Source organism: Anopheles marshallii, chromosome 2 (assembly GCF_943734725.1).
Source record: "Anopheles marshallii chromosome 2, idAnoMarsDA_429_01, whole genome shotgun sequence".
Lineage (NCBI taxonomy): Eukaryota > Metazoa > Arthropoda > Insecta > Diptera > Culicidae > Anopheles > Anopheles marshallii.
Genome location: NC_071326.1, coordinates 69,795,315 through 69,816,471, shown reverse-complemented (window position 1 = coordinate 69,816,471; position 21,157 = coordinate 69,795,315). Strand labels below are relative to the sequence as shown.

Genomic DNA, 21,157 nt, shown 5'->3' with positions numbered 1-21,157 from the left:
GGGGCGCGACGGACGACTGTAGTAACAGTTGCAGTTGACTATTTTATGATTATGACCGGCGGCGTTCCTAAAATTTGATGGTGAAGTGCGCAGGAAGCGACCGTAAGATGGCACTACAGACAAGCTGCCATTGCCATCGAGGTAAAAGCTTCACATTTCGAGCCAGCAGTTGATATCGGGGGTCAGAATTTGGAACGCATTGTACCAAAAAGGGACCATCGCACCAGGCAACCCCTCTCCCGAAGTTCGTGTGCAACCGATTGCAGTTGACCATTATTTTTAGGTCGAGATGACACAGATGCTAGCCGGTTTTTGGCGAAGAACCATTTCAATTTCCGCTAGCGCTCCTTTTTTGCCGACTGCCCGTACGTACCAAACCAGCGGAATGTTAAGTAACTGCAAGTGAATGGAGTCGGACCGGTAGATAAAACGATCTTCAAACTGGAGACGACAAGGCGAGAGCGCGCTGCACTGTCTACCGAGCAATGTTAACAAACGATTATTATTAAACGGTTCCGTGGAGCACGAGCTACTTACGGTCTTCACCGACGCAGGACAATCCCGGAGCAGACGGCACATTTGGAAATACTGTAACGAAAGAATTACGACAAGAACGTTAGTGGGTGTTTTATCCGATTGGTTTTTAGAGCTGTTTTTCCTCTGAAAAAACACATAAAGCTTATTTTACAATAAGATAGTAGTTGTTTGAAGGAACAAAATGACCTACACATTTAGAAGAACACAACCTTTGTAGATATTCCTTTGTGCCCTTTAGTATTTTCATTGCAACTATTAAATTGTGCAGTGCTCAGCAACTACCTTCTCAAGTTAAAACACTGAAGCAGCAACACTGAGCACTTGAACCATCGCCACACAAAATATTATTTTCTCCCACCCAATTCCGTAAACTTTCAACTTTAGGACGTTCTGGCGGTAAATAATACTTTGCAAAATTGATTTCGCCTCCATTTTCTCACGGTTGTTGAGTGCATTAGAGATCGTAGGTCTCCTTTGGGGCACGTTTTCTGTCGCGGTTTATTTGGTGTGGAAACTTTCCCACAATGTTTCATAATTCACTTTGCTTTGTTTGATATTTTCTACGCCAAAGGTACAGTGAGTACCCCTTGACGGTTGAGATTTCGGAGGAAACTCTTGAGTACACCGCACTAGTTACATGCCTGGTTTTTCCACTTTAATTAGCTCTTCTTGGCTCTGGCTTGTATGTCAAGAGTTGAAACGTGTTAAACTGTTTTTATGTGATTCAACATAAAATGCATCTTCAAATCATTCTACCACACTTCAACGTAATCTCTCAGTGGTTAAAGTAATACATGAATCTTGCACAGTTGCAACTTGATAAATTAACACAGGCACTTACAGCTCTCTAACAAATATTTTATCATTCTTCTTCACAGAGCAACGATTTTCGATAAAGAAAGTATAAATTAAGCTTGCAAGCTTCTATAACAAATTGATGGCAATTCATTGCATCGGTATCTTTTTTTCGCAGCTCACAGCCACCAATAAAACTGCAGAAAAGAACGCAATTTATTTCTTTTCCATTTTACTGCCAACCTTTACCTGCACTGCAACTTTAGCCCAGTTTTACCTTTGGGCTCGTAAGAAGGAGGTTTGATTCTGTGCACAAAATTCCATCGAGAATTTGGTTCGTTCGCAAAAGGTAGAGATTTTTTTTTTATTTGAGAGGGAGAGATCATCATCATTTGTCGCCGATTTGGCAAAATTGAAGCAAATGTGCATGCGATAGCAGTTTCCTGCTCTACGACATGCCCGAGCGTGCGATGCAAGATTGCTAGCAATAAATATCCATTATGAGCTTACATTAATTTTTGCTACCATTTGGCAACGTGATGTTTGAATCTAGCTTTTGTTTAATGATTTGTGATGATTCAAATATGTTAATAACTCAAAGATCAATTTATCCTCATTCTTATTCCTTGCTTACAGCATATGCCTCAAGGGCCTATGCAATACGATTTTTATACTAATTTCAAGCTAACGGAATAGCAAACTAAAAACTAGCGTAATTTGAGAGGAGGTGCGTTATAAGTTGTTACATAATATTAAACGCATGAAATATTAGTTGGTGAATACGTATTTATAATGATTTCATGATGCCGTGAACCAGGGCATTTCTATTTCTCTGGTATATTCGTCCTACGAAAATGCTTTTGAATATTTTAAATTCAAATTGACAGTATACAGGTGATGAATATTAAACCTTTTATCCGTATTCGCATCATCAAGTATCATCGTTTGATAGATGCTGAAAAACTATGGGACTTCATTTAACTCTTTTACAGACTAATTTTTTTGTACTTTGTTACAAAGCAGTTAACAAAAGAGAAGAAATGAAAAAAAAGAGTAACAAAACATCATCGTTTCACTTTTCTTTTTATCTAACTAATAGTATACAGTAGAACTCTAAATGTAATGACACACCACACGTACATCAAGTACGTAAAACGCATTGATTCTCGGACATCAATTCCCGGTATTGTCCGACTCGACGAAGAAGTTCACCTGTCAGAATTGTTTTCTTTTCTGTCAATTACATTGCATGGAAATTTTTGCACATGTTGATGTTAACCCTTAATTAATAGAGTTGTTTACCATGGTCTCACGTATGTCAAAACAAAGTGAAATTCCCTACATGGACAACAGAGTTCAAGCTACTGAGCTATTTCGAAACAGGAAGCAAAGAAATCACTAGAATTTAGCTCGCAGAATTCCTTCGAAGGTCTCGTAAACTGTTAATTAAAGACCGCAGGACAGGTGATGAGTAAATTACGTCCACGTTAGCATAACGAATAGATGACTTGTTCCATTCAACAAAAATGGACTATTGGTATGGAATAATGGCAGTGGGATTTCCAACCGAACTAGTTATAAAACCACCATACAGACGCTTGATGACCGCAGTTGGTTTGAAATTGATACTGTTGGTTAAGTGCACTGCAGAGAAATGTTTCATATACTTCAGTGGACATCGACCATCCGTGTGTGGTTTGGTAGTACATTTCAGTTTTCCGAAGATGCTGACTACTTCGTACTGATTCAACCGCTATACAAACTACTGCACATGTTTGGCAATCCCGCGGAATGTGTTAATAAGTTTGGAATAGTTCGTGGAGTAGTGATGCAGATCTTTCGATTCTTGGGCTTAGCATTGTACATTTCCTTCGTGTACAGAGCTTACTGGGAAATTTACTGTTACACAGATGTTGCTAAATTAATTGTATTTACCGGAGCACTGTTTACGTACACACTATCCATCATTCGCATCTTGGTACTGAATAAGTACGATCGGGAAATACGTGAACTGGTACTATTTTTTAACAGTCGAATGTATCAAGAACCATGTGAGTGGGTCCACCGAATTCGAGCAGACCTCTATCGACGATGGAACTGGATCGTCATATTATTCAATCTATTCACCATCATCAATCAGTTCATTTTCGTTTATACCAATTGGAACAACTCCGAATTTCATCTGCAATATCGCGGTGCGGTTGTGGGATCCGTTTTTGTTCGAATGATTTTCGAATACTTCAGTGGTTACATCGTTACATCGAATTTCCTTATTTCATCTTGTGCAATGCATATAATATTGAAGTTGTTTCAAATTGAAATGAAAATTTTGATCCGAAATTTGGAACAGTTCGTCGCTAAGCAACAGCAACAATTCCATCCAACTTTCAATATCCGTTACTCATACAATTCAGTCTGCAAACAACTACAAGAAACAACTCGACGTCATGCCCAGTTACTACAGTACGTCTAAACTGTTCATTCGTATATAGAAAAAGGATAAGTCTTTTTTTTGTTATTTCAGATTGTTTTCGGCATTTGCAAAAATATTTAGCTCATTTGGTTTTTTGGTGTACTACGGAACAATGATAGTATTGACTGTCAACTGTTTCTTCGCAACGCATCATCAATTTTCATCCAATACCATGAGCTTACTGTCATTTGCCATATGCATGATAATTGACACGTATTTATTTTGCCAAAGCATCGATAATATCAACGCTTTGGTAAGTGGAACAATAATTCTAATTGTTGTGTAGTAAACTGTATGTAATAAACTATTATCAAGTTCATTTTTTCAGAACCAAACCCTAGGCAATATTGTGTACAGCGTCTACTGGCGAGTTATGTTGCAATTTGCGCAACAGGGTTTACCAATGGCAAACCAGAGATCTCTCCGGCGTAGCATTTTGATCGTACTACAGAAATGTCAACAGCCATTGCATATCGGATATGGCGAGTTCGCTACCCTGTCAATGCACAGGTTCGGCGAATTAATCCAAAACATCTACTCTCTGATAACATTCATATCTCAGTTTCGTTAGTGTGCTGCTTTTTCAACGAAACACTTGCTGCACTTCTTTTCATGTTACACCACTTAACACGAACTTGTATCCCCAACAAATGCGTTTGAGTGAAGAGTGCATGAAATGTGAAATTCATTTGATTTATAATTGAAAACTGACACCCATCCAGAACGTAGTTTATGTTTGTATCGCGGTTCACCATACATCGTACTCAGGATTTGATGTATTATTCGTCCCTATTAATGGACGACTATTATTCACTGTTAATTGACCTAAGTCTTGAAGAACAACACTGCACCCAAACCCTACCAAAGAAGCTAAACTACGTTCAGTCCAGGATGTGGTATCAACAGATACAGAATGTGTTCCAAGCACTGGTTCGGCAATTTGTTACTTTTACCGATCAATCGGATTACTTCGGTCTGTATAGAACCCTGGCAACGATATCTGCCATTCACTACGACGCATTTTGCTGGATCGATCGGACCATCTGGATCATGTACCGATTTCTACCGATTTTGGTGAACCTATCCTACTTTTATAAAGCCTACCGGCTCATTCTACTCCCAGAAGACAACACATCGGCGGCCGTTGTTATTGCGTCCATATGGGGTTTCACGGAAGGCACGCTTCGCATCGGCATCATCGAAATGTGCTATGGTACACTGTCGAAGATCATGACGTTTCTGAACGAACGCTCCTACCGTCGGCAAGATGCTATTGTACATCAGCAACGAGCTGCCCTGTTCGTTCAAAACAACCGCATTCAGTTTATACTTGTTGCCACGATGCTGGTAGAAGCGGTCTGGTTCATGACGACGCAGCTTTTTAGCAGAGATGCGTTTATGCTGCAAATTAACGGGCATGTCGTGGATAGTACTGCCATACAAATTCTCTACGGCCTAGTGTGTAACGTTTGGGGCTTGATCTACGTGCTTTCATTTGCTATTTTCTACATCATTATGAACATCTTGCAACTGGAGATGATGATATTGTTGGAAGGCATTACCAACGTACAGTCTACGGTTATGGATCGAACAAGACATCAAATCGAAACTCTTGAAGCATCTGGACATTCTTCACAAATGCAACAGCTAGTCTTCTGGAATATTCTACAACCGGAACTGAACAAACACACCGCACGGCACGTTGATTTACTTGAGTAAGTACAACCCGAACGATCGTTGCTCACATCCGTCTGTTCGATTTCGTAATATGTACCGTTAATACTCTCGTACCGTATGTACCATTAAGTAATCTCAAGGAGTTTAGCTCGATAGTCGGTCCATTTTCGTTCGTGCAGTATTATGGCACATTTGCGCTGATCGCTGACTGTGGATTCATCCTCTCAATAGAAGGACTGTCAACAAATGGTATGATCTACCTCATATTTGTCACCGTCCTGATATTCCAATCGTTCATCATCTGTCGTGGAATTGAGAAGATAAACGATCTGGTAAGATGTTTTAACGACTTCATTTCACGACCAATGCAAATTCATTTCCTTGTCAACCGAAAATTTCAGAATGAATCCATCGGTCTCGCATTGTATGCGGGATTTAACTGGCCCGAATTATTAAAGTATGACCAACGTTTCCGCTCCCGGCATGCGGCGGCCCGGCATACGTTGATGCTTGTCATTGGTCGATCGCAAAAAGGTTTCCAGTGTTCATACGGAGGCCTTGGAGGAATATCCATGGAACGTTTCGCCCAGCTGATGCAGAAAAGTTACTCGCTGTTGACGCTACTGCTTCAATTTGCCAAGTGAAAGCGATGCCACAAGTGACCCCGTGTAGCACAATCATCAGTATGATCCACTAAAATGAATATGCGGCTATTAGTGATTGTTGTTAGTGGATACGCACTAAGCACAACACAACACAGTAGAGAAGAAAAAGAAAACATTCATCAAAGCCTTACCGATAGTCATATGCAACAAATCCCACTGTAGTACTTCATGTTATGCAAGTAATTACTAGTTTGCACAGCGCGAGTGCACGTATTGTTGCAACGATAAATGAGAATAATCTAGCTCATGTTTACTTAAATTCAAACCAGCACAGACCAATGTCTTTGAAACATATGCACTACAAACAGAGCTGGAAAAGAACGATGTATACTTATCGATGCATGTTGCATGTGCCCCTATTTTTGAAGTTAACGCAATACCGTGAAACAATACTCAGTGTATCCACATACCTAAAAAGAAAAAAAAAACAATAAAAAATACATGTTAGTTTTGCACTTTTGCACGAAATTATATGGTTTACTACATTAATGGATGATGCATTCCGAAATTTAAGCATATAACAGCATATACAAAACACACATAGTTCCATTTATGCGGAAAAAAAATCTATCAAACACGTCGTTACTCACATGGAAGATAATTTGATCGGTAAATAAATCCCATCAACCGGTACCCATTAGCTCAATCTAACACGCCCAGCCGTACCCCGGCAGTGCCCTCGGATAGTGTCGATTGCCCCGGAACTACTGTGTGCACACATTGGCACGGAAAGATGATTGATTACCATCAATTTGGAGTCAATAGAGCGCGAGACGCAACGACGTACAGGCGGGTGTTGCTCGATAATTACAACCCAAAATTCGGTTCGAACAGCGAACGATCGTGAACCGTTTTAGCCTGCAGAACGGATTTAGAGAACCGCACGTGGGAAAGGACCGTAGGAAAGCTTGGATCGATGTAACCAAGGGAGTTATAATTGAGATCTTACACACTATGGCTAGAAACACTTTCGCTTCTAATCGGATCACTTCGGCTAATCGCTTTGTTGGTAATTTGATTTCAACAAAGTAGCACACAGGAAGATACGAAAAGAATCTTCTGCCAGCACTGCCTTCAGTTTATGAGTTTATAAACTAATCCGGCTAGTATATTGGAGGAAGCTAAACACACAATTTAATTTCATCATGTGCACTAGCACAACGTGCAACAAATCGTGCGACGATATCGTGAATTAATGATTCCATTATGAAATTACGATACCCTGACAGAAACAAATTGATACATTACAATTTACAACCAATTTTTGCTGTTAATTGGTGCCTGTCTAATCATTTAATCTTTTTATTTTTCTGTTCCTTAAACTGTTTCCACTTCTTATTAATAATAATCAATAGTATAAATTAAAACAACAGCGCTGCGATGTAGAGTATTTGATTGTACCGACGGTTTAGCACAACACACACACACAACAAACGATGCGTATACTAACATTCTCCAACTCCAACGACCGGTGAAGGCGTCACGGCAGCTACCAGGTACGATGAACCATAGTAGAGGTTAGCGTCCATGAGGTTCCACATCGTTCACTTCCGTTGGTGTGGATGCACCACAGCAGCAAAAAATAAATATCTCGCACGCGACTTATCGGTTTCGCACTTATCGCTATTGTTTTCACGATTATAGCAACCCGCGAATTCTCACGAATGATTCGTGCTGCACCGGGAAACTTTTGGAGTGCTACATTTCTATCGCATAATCACAAAACTGCAAACACACACTTACAGGAAAACAAATCTAAACAACTATTTGTGATGTGAGCACTTCGCTTAAACAATATATACAAACAGGTGAACTGTTTAAAGGCGATCCCGCACCTTAACTCACTGATGGTGGTTTATCAGCACAATTGCAACAGGCGCATCATTACTAAGTAGATTCCGAAGTATTTTCACTTCCAATGCTAACGAATCACTAACATAGTCTGAAATTTTTCAGTACCGACCAAACGCACACAGCAAAGCATCCGGCGCAACAAAGCATGTTGGACGTGTGGTTGTTATCATCAAACTGGCCACAATCCCCGAAAGAAACATGCCATGTGCTGTCACTTTGCACCGATCTAAGCAAACGCACTAAAGAGATAAGGTTCAGTTGCCCAACACAGATTTAACGAAAGGGAACGCAGCGGTGTGGACAGGTGTCGAAATGTATCGGTACACATCACCATTACACACGTGTACCGAATGGTACAACTGATTCGATAGTATTCCAATCGCATCCACGCTCACCGTCGCACCAGTTCGCTGATAAACGAAATATAGCTCAGCTCTGATAAAACGGTTCTCTCATCCATACAACAGCGCGCGATCAACGCGAAGGGGAGCAAACGCTTTAAGGCACTTAAGCGAAGTATTATGCGCTTACGGGTTCGCATTACAGCGCTATAGCGTAACGGGCAGTTGAGTGTAAATTGAAACCAAGACAATCTAACTTGAACCTATCGAAAAACTGTACAGCGTCAGCTGTAACGCACATTTCACCGTCGAGTTCTTTCACAGAAATAAGTTAATTTGTATTTAAATAATGATGCGAAGATTTACTTCAAATGTTTTAAAAGAACTCCATAAATGTCTTATTCTATTTTCTTAATATTTCATTAAAAAACGGAGAGACCGTTAAGTTTCAGGAAGGGAACAAATCCCTTCAAGCTAATCATATATAACAGCGCCTCGCCTCGCCTCTACTGTCATTACACGACTAGCTCACTTTTCATCCGTTGTAACAGTTGCTCTGTTGCTTCCTGCCAGCTTTTGACTACATTTTTTGTTTCCTGTAAATCAAGCCTAAACTAAGATTTATGATAATACTTAGGGGCCGACGTTCTCTGTAAACTTCGCTACCGGGCCCGAAAGGATTTTGCAACTAAATAAATCATAATTTTGTGCCACCGCGTAACGATGCCCATTCCCTGCAGAAAGTGCTCCGGGCCAGTTCGCTGGAATGCCAAGATGTATGACTTATCGAAACGATTATGAACTGTTTGGAATGGGAGCAATTTGCGAAAACGCCCTGTCCCCAAGCTACGTACGGCTAGCTAAATCAATCTTATGGTGGGTGTTTTGGGATGTTATTAGCTGTTATCATCCAACACATTCGATCGTCATAAAAGAGATAAATAACAAAATGGTAACGGAAGTGTTATGCGAATCTATACATGCAAAATAAGTTTCACTTGAGCTGTATTACAAATTTTAAGAAAAAATGTGCAAACCACATGAACAGAAAGTGGATTTTTTTTTCTTACATCTTGACAATAACTATACTACAAGATGAAATAGAAACCTGAAGGCTGCTGCTTTTAATTTGCCAGTAATTCAGCTATGAGAAACCTTAGGCAACAACAGACGAATGAATTTTTAACTCAATGATCTCATGACCTGTACAACAATTTGCGGCCATTTAAGCAACAGGCTTACAAATTCCATTCTCCTTCATCAAATTTCAAGTTCATTCGCTTCTAATGCATTTTATAAAATTCGTTACTTCCTGTTCCACTGTTTTTACTCTTGAAAAAAAAAAGCAAAATCGCAACCTTTCTGTGGATTTGGACATTCCCCACAGTTCAACATAATTTGGCCCAGTGGCATGATGGTCCCTATCCGGACTAGAGATGTGCACGATGAGTAAGAGTGAGTGAGTGATTTGAAACCTTCGACAGAGTGAATAAGTATGAATCAGCACAAGGAGTTTTTATGACTCCTTTCACCACTCTTTTGCGTTTATACTCACTCTTACTCTCTGTACCGACTAGAAACTCACTCAGGAGTGAGTAAAACTGTTTTATCACTCTTTGGATTATAATCATTCTGTAAGAGTGAGTATATCACTCTTTGGATTATAATCACTCTGTAAGAGTGACTAAACGTGTATTATTACTCTTTTTCAATTCTAAACACTGAGGATAAGTGAACAAACGTGTTTTACCACTTTCTTTGGATTGTATTCATTGCCCGGTTAGGGGATGTCGGGTTAGAAAGAGTGAGTAAAAAAACATTGTCTCTCTTGTTGGATTGTAAACATTGAGTAAAACAGGGAGAGAGTAAAAGATTGTGACAATGTTTTATTATCCGTTTTGGGTTGAGATCGATGAATAGGAGTGAATAAAAGTGTTTTATCGCTCGGTTTTCCGTATCAAAATGAACGAAAAAAATTCTTGTTGTCCATCAGTCCCTCTAAATTACCCATTGCATCCAATTGTTTCCTTTCTTTAAAATAAACCATTTTCGATAAAAGAATAATAAACACTACAATAAAACACTTTCTTTTATTCTCTTCCTGTTTTACTCAATGTTTAAAATCCAACAAGGGAAACAACACATTTTACTCATTCTTACTAACCCGAAATCCCCTGGCGGACGGTGAATAAAATCCAAAGAAAATGATAAAACACGTTTGCTCATTCATTCTCAGTGTTTAAAAACCCTAAAGAGTGATAATACTCTTTTACTCACTCTTACTGAGTGATTATAATCCAAAGAGTGATAAAACAGTTTTACTCACTCCTGGGTGAGTTACTAGTCGGCACAGAGAGTGAGAGTGAGTATAAACGCAAAAGAGTGGTAAAAACATAAATGCAGTGTAATATTTTTTAATGAATCTTAAAAGAGTGAGTAAAGGTTTCAAATCTTGAAACCCACCCTTTGACTCTGATTCAAATCATTGAAAAGAGTGATTATTCTCATCTCTAATCCGGACCAATCCCCCGTACGCAGCCCTGACTATCCAGCTATGGGTCAATAAAATCACAGAAAGCCAGAAATGGCAGGTTCTAGATCTCTTGAGGTTACTGTACCGATGAAGTAGAAGTTATCGTTGAAAGATACGAAATCTTAATTCAAGAGGCATGAATCTTTGTAATCCATACAGGAATATCCAAAATTAAGGAACTGAGAACTAAAGAATCAAAATTAATTCCTCTAATTTTGTTCAGTGTTATGGTTATCTATTATCATTTCATCACAAGCTAGAACGGTATCGAAGCATTTATTTTTTATATATTTTTATTTTAATTATTTGAAAAGTTGTGATGTTAGTAAACATGACCAACAGAGAGCGATTTTCTTAAAATAATTGAATCTTTACAACAAAAAGCGAGATTACAACCAATGTTCGTCATATCAAGAAGTTCCTACATTTCTCTTATTTCCACACAATGGTGAATTAAGCGTAATTCTTCTACTATAATTAATTACATGGATTTCAGTTTTGTTCCATCGATTACAGCAGCTCAGAAGCAGCATCCTCAGAATCTCATCTGCACGATTATCTTGCGCGATCCATAGCTCTTTGACGCACTTCTTCAATGGTTATGAAAATTATTCAAAGTAATCTCGAAAGACGTAATGATGCAACACATAATAACTGACGTGAATTCTTCGTTGTCGTCATTGACAACATAAGAAGCAACGGTTGCACTATAGAACCCCAACAAACAACAGAACAGAAACAGAACGAAGCTTCACCGTGGTGCCGATTGCGATCTGCAAACTGGAAAGTCATCCGGCTATAGCGGACCAGTGTGTAATTGGATTTACCGCGCGCCGAACGCAGAAGATGCTGTATTTCGCTCCATTTTGCTTCAAGGTCACTGGCAACATACCTACTAGCTGAGCGTATCGAAGTCAAGCAGTACACGGTTGGCGATTACTTGGCACTTTGTACGTCTAGGTTCCGCGAATGAAGAACCAGACGCGCCGGCCCGGTGCAGAACGAAACTTGTACAGGATGGGCGAAAAGGTTGGGATGGTAGAAATCATTCATCCTCTCTTGCACTGCACTGCGTTCATCGATCGAAAACATTCATTTTGAACGGTTGGGTTCTGTGTGACGGTAAATGGGCAATAACCAGTTTTGTGACGTAGCGGGCTCATCATGCGTGCGAATTGCTAGTGCGCTACAGTGCTGGCTGAACGTAATGCTACACTGCAAATGTTGAGTTCAATGTCGCATTAACATATCAATAACCTCCTCAATAGAGAAATTAATAAATGCAATTTTCATCTTACGTCAATAACATCCTCAATAGAGAAATTCATAAATGTAATTTGCATTTTATTTCTTGTTAAGCCAATCAACGGCCAATTTGAATTTTTCAATAAACAATACATAATTTTAAAACTGTATGATCAAATTAGTACGTGGATTAATGGATAATATTCTAAATTTAAACTTAAGATTTCTAAACTCTATCTTTAATAGATTTGTCCATGGTAACACCCTGTACGAAACTAGCGCTCACGCATCAAAGAAGAAGTCGATCATGCCTAGTTGGAGAGGGGCATATCGCGTACCCGTTCGGTGCGATTCAACGTCATTCCCCGTCGCAAGACCAGTTGTCGTTCTGAAGCGGCACAGAAGAAGAAGCAACACAGGTACAAGAAATGCTCATCCGTGTCGGGTGATTGCGTTCCACCGAACGATCGTCCTGTTTAGTTGCGTTTGTTCGCCGTACCGGTACGGACGTATCGGTTCGATTCGACCAGCTTTCGGACGGGACGGTAAAGGTGCGTGTGACAATGGTAGGCAAATGTGTAGGCATGATCGTATCAGCGTTACTGCTGCACATCCTTCTCTCGGGAACTCCACAAACGGAGGCATATCAAGTGAGAAAGGAGATCAGCTTTAACTGGATACGTGACAGTGGCGATGTGGTCAGAAATCAAACCGTAAGTGAGCAACCGTGCTGGATCAAATGTTGTGCGCATACTAACAGCAGCTGAAATTGTTGCAGGCTATACTGCTCCGAAGAGATGGCTACGAATCGGACCGGATGCAAGTGCGTACAGACGACGGTTACCTGCTGACGGTGTACCGCATGCTGCCCAAGAAGTCCCGACTGGGTGTGGTGCTGTTCCATCATGGCATACGCCAGTCAAGCGACATGTGGATGTTTCTCGGACCGAAGCGATCCCTTGCCTATCAGCTGTACGAAGCCGGTTACGATGTGTGGTTTAGCAACTCGCGCGCCTCCCCAGAGTCCGAGGGACACGAACGGCTCGATCGGGACAGTGACCACTACTGGGACTTTAGCTTCCACGAGATCGGCACCGAGGATTTGTCTGCGGTGATCGATTATGTACTTGCAGCGACCGACAGAAAGACGCTACATTTCGTCGGGTATTCGGAGGCTGGATCAGCGGTACTCACGCTGCTGTCCGAGCTGCCCGGATACAACCAGAAGATGGCAAGTGTGGAACTGATGGCGCCACCTGCCTTCATGCAGTACGGACAGTTTGCCTGGATAGCTCGTATGGTACAACCGATACGGGCACTGTTTCCCTGGAGCGTTTACTACACCCGTGACGCACTACCCACCCAGATCTGTACGCTCTTCCGCAACGAATGCTGTTTACTATTCGGTCAGATGAACGACCGTGGCACCGGGAACGGTACCAGAACGGAACGCTCCCCGGGATCTTCTAACCGTCCCCGAGCCGGTTGCTTCGACCTGGAGGATGTCTCACTGAAGCAGCTCGAGCATTATCGTCAAATCATCGCCAGTGGACGATTCCAGCAATTTGACTACGGGTACGCGGTTAATCTACATCGCTACAAGCGAGATCCTCCACCAGATTACTGCCTGTGGGATGTGACAGCCCGTATCGCGCTACATTACGGCAACAAGGACAAAACGGTTGATTGGCGTGGTGTCGAACAGCTCGCCCGGAAGCTTCCGAAGGTGGTGGAATTACAGAAGACGCTGTACAAAGGCTTCAGCCATCGAGACTTCTACCGGAGCCCAAAAACGCAGACGACCGTCTATGCAAACATATTAAAGTCCATCAAACGTCACACGACAGCACAATAAATCTATGGTTTCTAACCGAAGATGAGCACCGCTAGTTTAACCCTTACTTACTGTTACAACCTTGAAATACTAAATTCCGCTTTGTTCATCCCAACCTGATTAAAATTTGTAATTCTGACTTTAAATCAGCCACCTAGTCTACGTTTTCAGGTTTTCTGATCGGTATTTAAATAGAGCGGCTTACATTAAAACTGGTTTTTGATAAAGCACGCTAAAACACGTCCCATGTAGAACAACTAATTTATGTGCCACAGCACGTGTGCTTGCGATCCGATCGAGCCGCTTCCGTCTTTGCTGAGCCACACAGCACACTTTGAGCGTCGATCCATCCCGCGTGACGCGCCCAATGTTGCTTGTTTTCAAGGTTAGGGTTGTTAGGCGGTTTTCAGACATTCGAAACAAAACAAAACACCCAACCGAACCCGACCATCGTTCGGAAAAGGGGAACTTTTCCTCGAAGAAATTATTGCCCACTATTACGGTAATGGCCTTATTGCCGCCTGCTCCACAAGCACTTTCCTCTTCGACCAGGGCCAAGTGTACCCGGGGGTTAACCGCTCATATTTTGGCAATCTCTTTCCTTTCTTGCATTGAATGCAGCGTACGTAGCGAAGTCTGCATGTAGCTGTACGGCGTCAACTACCTACCGAAACGGTGTGTGTGTGTCTAATGTGAGTGGCGATGCGGCGATGTGGTGAAGTGTGCTGCAGACACGTACACGAAGGTCTATGGTACCACAGGCGAGGTGTGCCACTGGACGTCAGGTTTGAAGTGCATGCGGACACAGCGCATCCGAATCAGAAATGTACGAGATTTGAAGCGTGATGTTTGCTGAACCGTTTGATCGGTTAATTGACGGCACCGACTTTTTCGGTCAACTTTGAAAGCTCTTTATGAGCCGAAATGATCAAAACCCTGAAACCCTGCAGCACAAGCAACGGAGTGCCTATGCAGCTGAGGGGGTTTTTCAGACTAATAAAACACTCCAAGAGGATGTGCAGTGTTTGCATTTTGAACTTTATTGTTTGATTCACGAACACTAGACCTTAAGGTTCAAGGTTTGAAGAAGTTTAATAGGTTCAATAATTATTTCCATACGCAGCAATTCAGCAACACTGATTCTAATGAACCATGTAATTCTCATTAATGCTAGGCATGATAACATCCAATTTTCCCTTATCTTTATATCTTAATTTGATACCAAAACATCCTGTTGATTTTACTTCATTATCTCCCAGATACGATTCACAAGGCAAAAGCCTACTCTGAACGAAAGTTTTAATCTCGTTTAATTCATTTATCATTGTCTCTACCACATTTTATCCATTGCTTCTATAGGCGTACAAAAATAGCTACTGATTTACTGCGTTGTATACTGTTCCTTTCACTCAGCACGAAACTTGCTCCTGTTTACATTTTTTGCTGCCTTATCTTTATCCTGCTGACCATCGTCTACTCCCTATCGCACTAGCTCTGCCAAAATGTACGTAGTAGCATGTACATCTCGTTGACAGAAATTAATATGAAAAATCAACTTTATCCCCCTGCTAACGTACCACCACTTCCCTCCCTCAATGAAGTTGAACAGCAGCAGAAGGAAAAGTTTCGTAAAAGCCCTACCGGGCCCATTTACATATTCCTTTCCGACACAAAGTTTACTGCCCAAGCGCTTGTGGACAATGCCATGAAGTTGCCATGCCTGACTTATTGGCTCACGGTGACAATTGGTACCCTCTACGGGGTATGAAGTAACACAATGTTCGAGCCTCGCTCGACAGAAGAACAGTGAAAGCACGAACAAATTAATCTTACCTACTGGAGGCCCTTTACTTTCTTTGCGCGAAATGGGAAGTATTTTTCTAAAGTGAAATGGCACTTTGTGGGTGGGTTTTCCCAAAGTAAAGTAACAAAATTTATGTTCCACAACTACCAGTTCCGTCAATCGATGAAAAAGAAAGCATCGTAGTGGCTATCACGAGTTGAGCTTAAAAGATTTTCTCTTGCTTTTGAAGATTTCTGCCCAGTCTGGGTTGATCGCAACATTCCTTTAGATCACGTTGTAAATTTAACACTACAACTTCCTTGATGAAATTAAATTTAGCTTTTGAATACGAAAATCATCCAAAATGTTGCAAAAGATTAATCTTAACGAAGAAAATTAGCAACCAACTATTTAACCAAATATCCCAGATGTAGAAATTCTGATTATTCTTGATCGGATCGTTCAGGTTGAGAGTCAAAACTTTCAACCCGTTCTTCAAGTTCTTGCATATTCTTTAAAGATATTAATGCCAAATTCATCAAGTAATGAAAAAAAAAATTTATGATAAAAAAATAATAATCGAATTATGTCCAAAATTTGTTCTCCTGTCAGGCAACATGCACCATCACGACTGAATCACGACTGGATTTTAAAAGAACGTTGTTTTATTCTATACATTTGAAAGTCATTAGCTTTTTTGGTTAACCGAAATAGCCTCGTGAAAGTTCACATTGTTCCATTTTTGCATATATCATTTTTCCCAAAAGACCTGCGATCAGCTCACTTACACGCATGCACAACGAAAGATGATATAAACAACATGTCCGTTGGGCCGGAAATTTATCAACGTCTAAAGTGAGAAAACAAGTTTCGGTAGTCCTTTTTCTTCTGCAATTTTTGGTTCGGCTGCTATCGTTCCTAGCGCATCTTCTATGGACGTTCGTTACCATGTTCGACAGTGCACGGTGCGATTGGCACATCGGGTTGATGCAATTTCCGGCCCATGCCAATGTAAAGCCGAATGTTGCCAAAACGAAGGCATCATTGTCAGTCACGACACAACAGATGTTTAAGCGGAACCTAGGCTAAACGATGCAAACGTCCAGGTGTTTGTGAAAAAAAACGCATCAATTTCACTGCATAACATTTTTAGCACTTCTTTACTGCCGTTGATCTCCGTTATGATGATGAAATTTTGTAACGACCACTGGAATAAATGCCTTTTACAGCGAAGGGTCATCTAGATCTATCTAAAAGTAGCATCCATGAGATATTGTGATAGCGGTAAGCCATTTTTTATATTTTACTATTTATCTACTTTTCTGGCGCTACAACCGCTTCTTGACCCGGTCTAGGCCTACGGCAGAAGTCCTCTAACGACCTAAAAGGACTTTACGGGCTGGGTTGTCTGGTGTCATTCTCATGACGTGACCAGCCCACCGGAGCCTGACGAGTCTAATCGGCTGTGCGACCGTGAGTTCGACTTACAGCTCATAAAGCTCGGCATTGTAGCGGCTTCTTCATTGTCCTTCCACATTTGCGGGGCCAAAAATCCTTCTGAGCATCTTCCTCTCGAACGCGGCTAAGAGGGTTTCGTCAGTTTTGAACAAAGTCCATGTCTCAGAGGCGTACGACAGGTGTTTTGAGTAGAGAATTTTTCTCAGGCATAGGTAACATTTTGGACGACTTCGAAAGAGCGCTCACCTATTTGTACGTTACCCCTGCGTAAGTTAGGATTTAGCAGAGTGGTGCCATCATCAACTTGATTTTTCCCTCGTTAATCTCCAACCCAATGTTTTCTGCCGCCTGCTCAATCCTTTGGTAAGCATCCGCAACATAGGAGAGCCGCGTACCGACCAATGATGTCTATGTCATCAGCGTATGCCAGGATCTGAATTGACTTGCAGAAGATGGTTTCCGAAGTTTCCGAAGTTAGTCCCCTCCCTAGCGCCTAGATTAAAGAGTAACCAGGCTAGCCCATCTCCTTGGTGCAGACCATTGATGATAGCAAAGAGCCTTGATAATTTTATGTATATAAAATATCCTTCAAGGATTTTAATAACTAAAAAAAACTTCAACGAGCCAAACTACAAAACAATACAGAACAACAAATCTATGTTTGCATTTTAATCCGATTATATATCAACGAAAGAACTTAACATCAGCAAGCAACTTAAAACAAATTAAAATAACACCTTATCGACTGGAATTAACACACGCCGTTTCACACGTTTCTATGCATTGCGTATAAACAATCAAATTCAAAACACCCCAACACGCTGCGACAAATGCGAATCCTCTTTCACTCACTATTACGAAGCTAAATCCATACCATTAGCACACCGCTGTCACGGGGCAACGTTACGGTGCGCTTTTAATGCGACCCGACGTGAGTCAAGCAAATTACACACCCATCGCCCTTGCGAAGCTGACACAAATCAATGGTCCCAAACTGACACGTACACCAAACACTCCGCCACCGCAAAACGGTATTGCGACAAGGGATAGCTTTTCCCGCGACACTTGCCGCGCCACGCAATTAAGAATTTAAATTAGATTTCCTAACGATTGGCAACCACGTCAGTCAACGAGAATAGAACCGGTCATAAACAATTCGACAACTACGTACAAATGCAGTTAAAAATGGATTGACATGAGCGAATGCTTAAAAAGCAGGCCTGAATGGGAGTGTGATGGAAACGCAGAACGCTATTGTAATCGCAACCAAAATAAGCCGTCGGTTTTTGGGTGTTAAATTTTTCTGGGCGAAAATCGAAGTTTGTTCTGATAATGTATCTTGAGGAACTTTTGTGTTGTTTGAATTTGTGATCTAACATCAAGCTAACGCAAATGGAGAAGAAGCTGAAAAGGAGAGGCAGGTGATCCAGGGTTTTAAAGTTCAAGGGAAGATTCCTTAATGAGAGGGAGTCGAAAGTCGAACAAATGAGAGGAAGACGATGAAGTCGATGAAGGACATCGCACCCACAATTGGGTCATTATGTCCGTTGGAAGTTAACCGTCGAGGTATAAAAAAGATTGTGCCTTACTCTGCTATAATTATTGCAAGTATTGAATACTGTTTCATTTATAGTCGTATTATTATATTCTAGTAAATATTAATAGAATGTAAAGAATTTCGAAAGGATGGTTCTTTTTTGATACTCCTAAAAATGTATTTTCGTTGGAACGGCCAAGCCGTTTCGACTTATATTCCCCACGCAGCCACATAATCAGTCCTTGCTACGGTGGTCCGGATGGGATTTTGGTCCGGTCCGTTCGTGTGAAGATCAACGCGGCTACCATCATGCTACCGGGCCGCCTCTGACTCCTAAAACTTAATAGCACTTAAATAGTTACTGGAATAAAACCCATCAGAAAACAATGCGAGATAGTACAGTTCACCTTTACTGTACGCAAACTATCACACCGGATCAATCGCCGTACCATTTCAACCCCGAAACGTAGAGCATATTAACGCCCGAATGCGAAACATGCATACCAATATTTCGCACAGCTTATAAGGTCGGCTTCATCCGAGCCAAAGCACACCATCATATACTCCAACGAAAGGGCCACACCATCGAACGGGTTAGAGAACATTTGTTAGGTGTCACCTTTTTCGGGGTCCAATTACGTCGTGTAGCAATTTGTAACCGTCCATCAGACACCCGGAACATTCGTGATACCATCCACAGCTTCACCCTTAATGTCAATCTGCCGCTCACTGCCACACCGAACAGCCACATATCGGCTTGTACGGCTTCGCCTACAGGACCGTGGCGTTTTGTTCCTGGACAAAAAAAAGCTCCCGCAGGTGCACGTACCGCTTCCGATAAGGATCGGAACGGTTGCAGCAAGAAGCAACAGGGTTACACGGCACGGACGGCAAATTAAACACTTCCACACAACACCGTACGAACCGGAAATACGTGGAAAGTGTGCCTCCGCAGGCAAATATATGCAGGATTTTATCAACTCCTGCTCCTGCAAGTGCGGGGTTAAGTACACCCAGTGATGGTATGGTCATGTTCACACATACACACCCGCACACGAATGTGCTGCTAGAGATGTCCCCGTAGGAACGTTGGAACGGAGAGTTCATATACGCCCCATCACGCACGCAACATACAGAAAAAATCGGCCTTCTCCAGTGACAAAAGCTGTAATTTTCTAATCACTCAAACAGAGCCTCCCTTTTTGCATGGTTCGGAGGTACGGTTTCATTCAGTGTTCCGTGTTGTATCGATCCCGGCGATGCACAGAGTGACCACATTCAATATTGATGTATGCAAATGAATTAATTCATGCGGAATTGCTATCAGATCCCTTGTAGGCGCAACTATGGCAACCTAAAACCGTGCGGTATCGTGAAATTACACCGGTGTGCGAAATTGGTGGATAAAATATTTCAATCAAAGCCTTATTAAGCTTATTGCATCCGACAAAAAGGGCATCGTTGGCAGATTGGCAGTTGAAAAGGTATGAAACATCGGGTACACATCCCAATGCACCTGATTTCATCAATACGGACGCATTGTAACGCTTTGTTGTACTTCGTTCTACAGTGAAATTAGTCCAATAAACAATATGCTGACGATGTTTGTTCAGGGAATGAAATTCATTACACTAATAATTGTTACTTTCCAGCTACTGTAATTTCAGTAGTCAGTACACCACTGAGTAGCCTTTTATATTTAATTAATCATGTGCGCAGTAATTGGTATCCCATTTTGAAAATGGTTTCCTGGCTTCCTGGAAACGCCAGAACAATAGTGTATCTGAAATAAATACTATTTACTCCCACAAAAAAAGGTAAATACATTATTTACTTCGATTCAAGATTTATCACAACTTGAAAACAGTGAAAATGTTCAAATCTACTTTGACGTGACTGGTCGCTTACAGGTTACAATATTCTTGAATCAACCTTAGGAAATATGACAAATTATAATAATTATTAAGCAATTTTAACTGAAACATTAATCCATGTCTTGTCAAAGAATTAAAAAACCAAAACACAAAAAGCATTCAAAATCAGATGCACTTGCGCGTTGACTGCAATGTCACCCGATTTCGGGTGAAAGCAACATTTCTTATCAGGCCACGTTATCCACTTATGGGAAACAGCAAGACCGTTCGAAGGAAAAGTTGTGTATAATTATAATAATACAAAAAAACTAATAAGTGTATATCATGAAACTAAGTTAAAAAAAAACTATTCTTTGAATTGATATTTTTTGCAAAACTTACGAAAAATTTTACTCATGAAGGCGTGTATTCAACGTGGTTCACCAGATTCACGTTTAAAGGATTTACATATTCATTAACAGTATTCATTCGTTTAGAAGTTTTATTGTTTCCCTGAAGCTCCAAATCCTCGTAGTACATTTCTATGTACTCTTCATAAATTTATAATTCCC

General features: G+C 41.1%; 3 protein-coding genes across 3 annotated transcripts in view; 2 read left to right on the top strand and 1 right to left on the bottom strand.

The window, feature by feature from the left end:
- Positions 1 to 21,157, bottom strand: part of LOC128718480 (atypical protein kinase C) — a 66,310-nt gene that overhangs the window by 25,507 nt on the left and 19,646 nt on the right. Inside the window, exon 3 of the mRNA XM_053812102.1 lies at positions 538 to 588. Coding sequence (XP_053668077.1) covers positions 538 to 588 — 51 coding nt within the window. The remainder of the gene's footprint in view (positions 1 to 537; positions 589 to 21,157) is intronic.
- Positions 4,697 to 6,126, top strand: LOC128719876 (uncharacterized). Its single transcript, XM_053813515.1, has 3 exons — positions 4,697 to 5,520; positions 5,613 to 5,814; positions 5,884 to 6,126. Exons 1-3 carry the CDS (start codon positions 4,697 to 4,699, stop codon positions 6,124 to 6,126), a joined length of 1,269 nt encoding a protein of 422 aa, XP_053669490.1.
- On the top strand, positions 12,684 to 13,975 carry LOC128719877 (lipase 3-like). Its single transcript, XM_053813516.1, has 2 exons — positions 12,684 to 12,833; positions 12,899 to 13,975. The coding sequence occupies exons 1-2, from the start codon at positions 12,684 to 12,686 to the stop codon at positions 13,973 to 13,975; spliced, it is 1,227 nt and encodes a 408-aa protein (XP_053669491.1).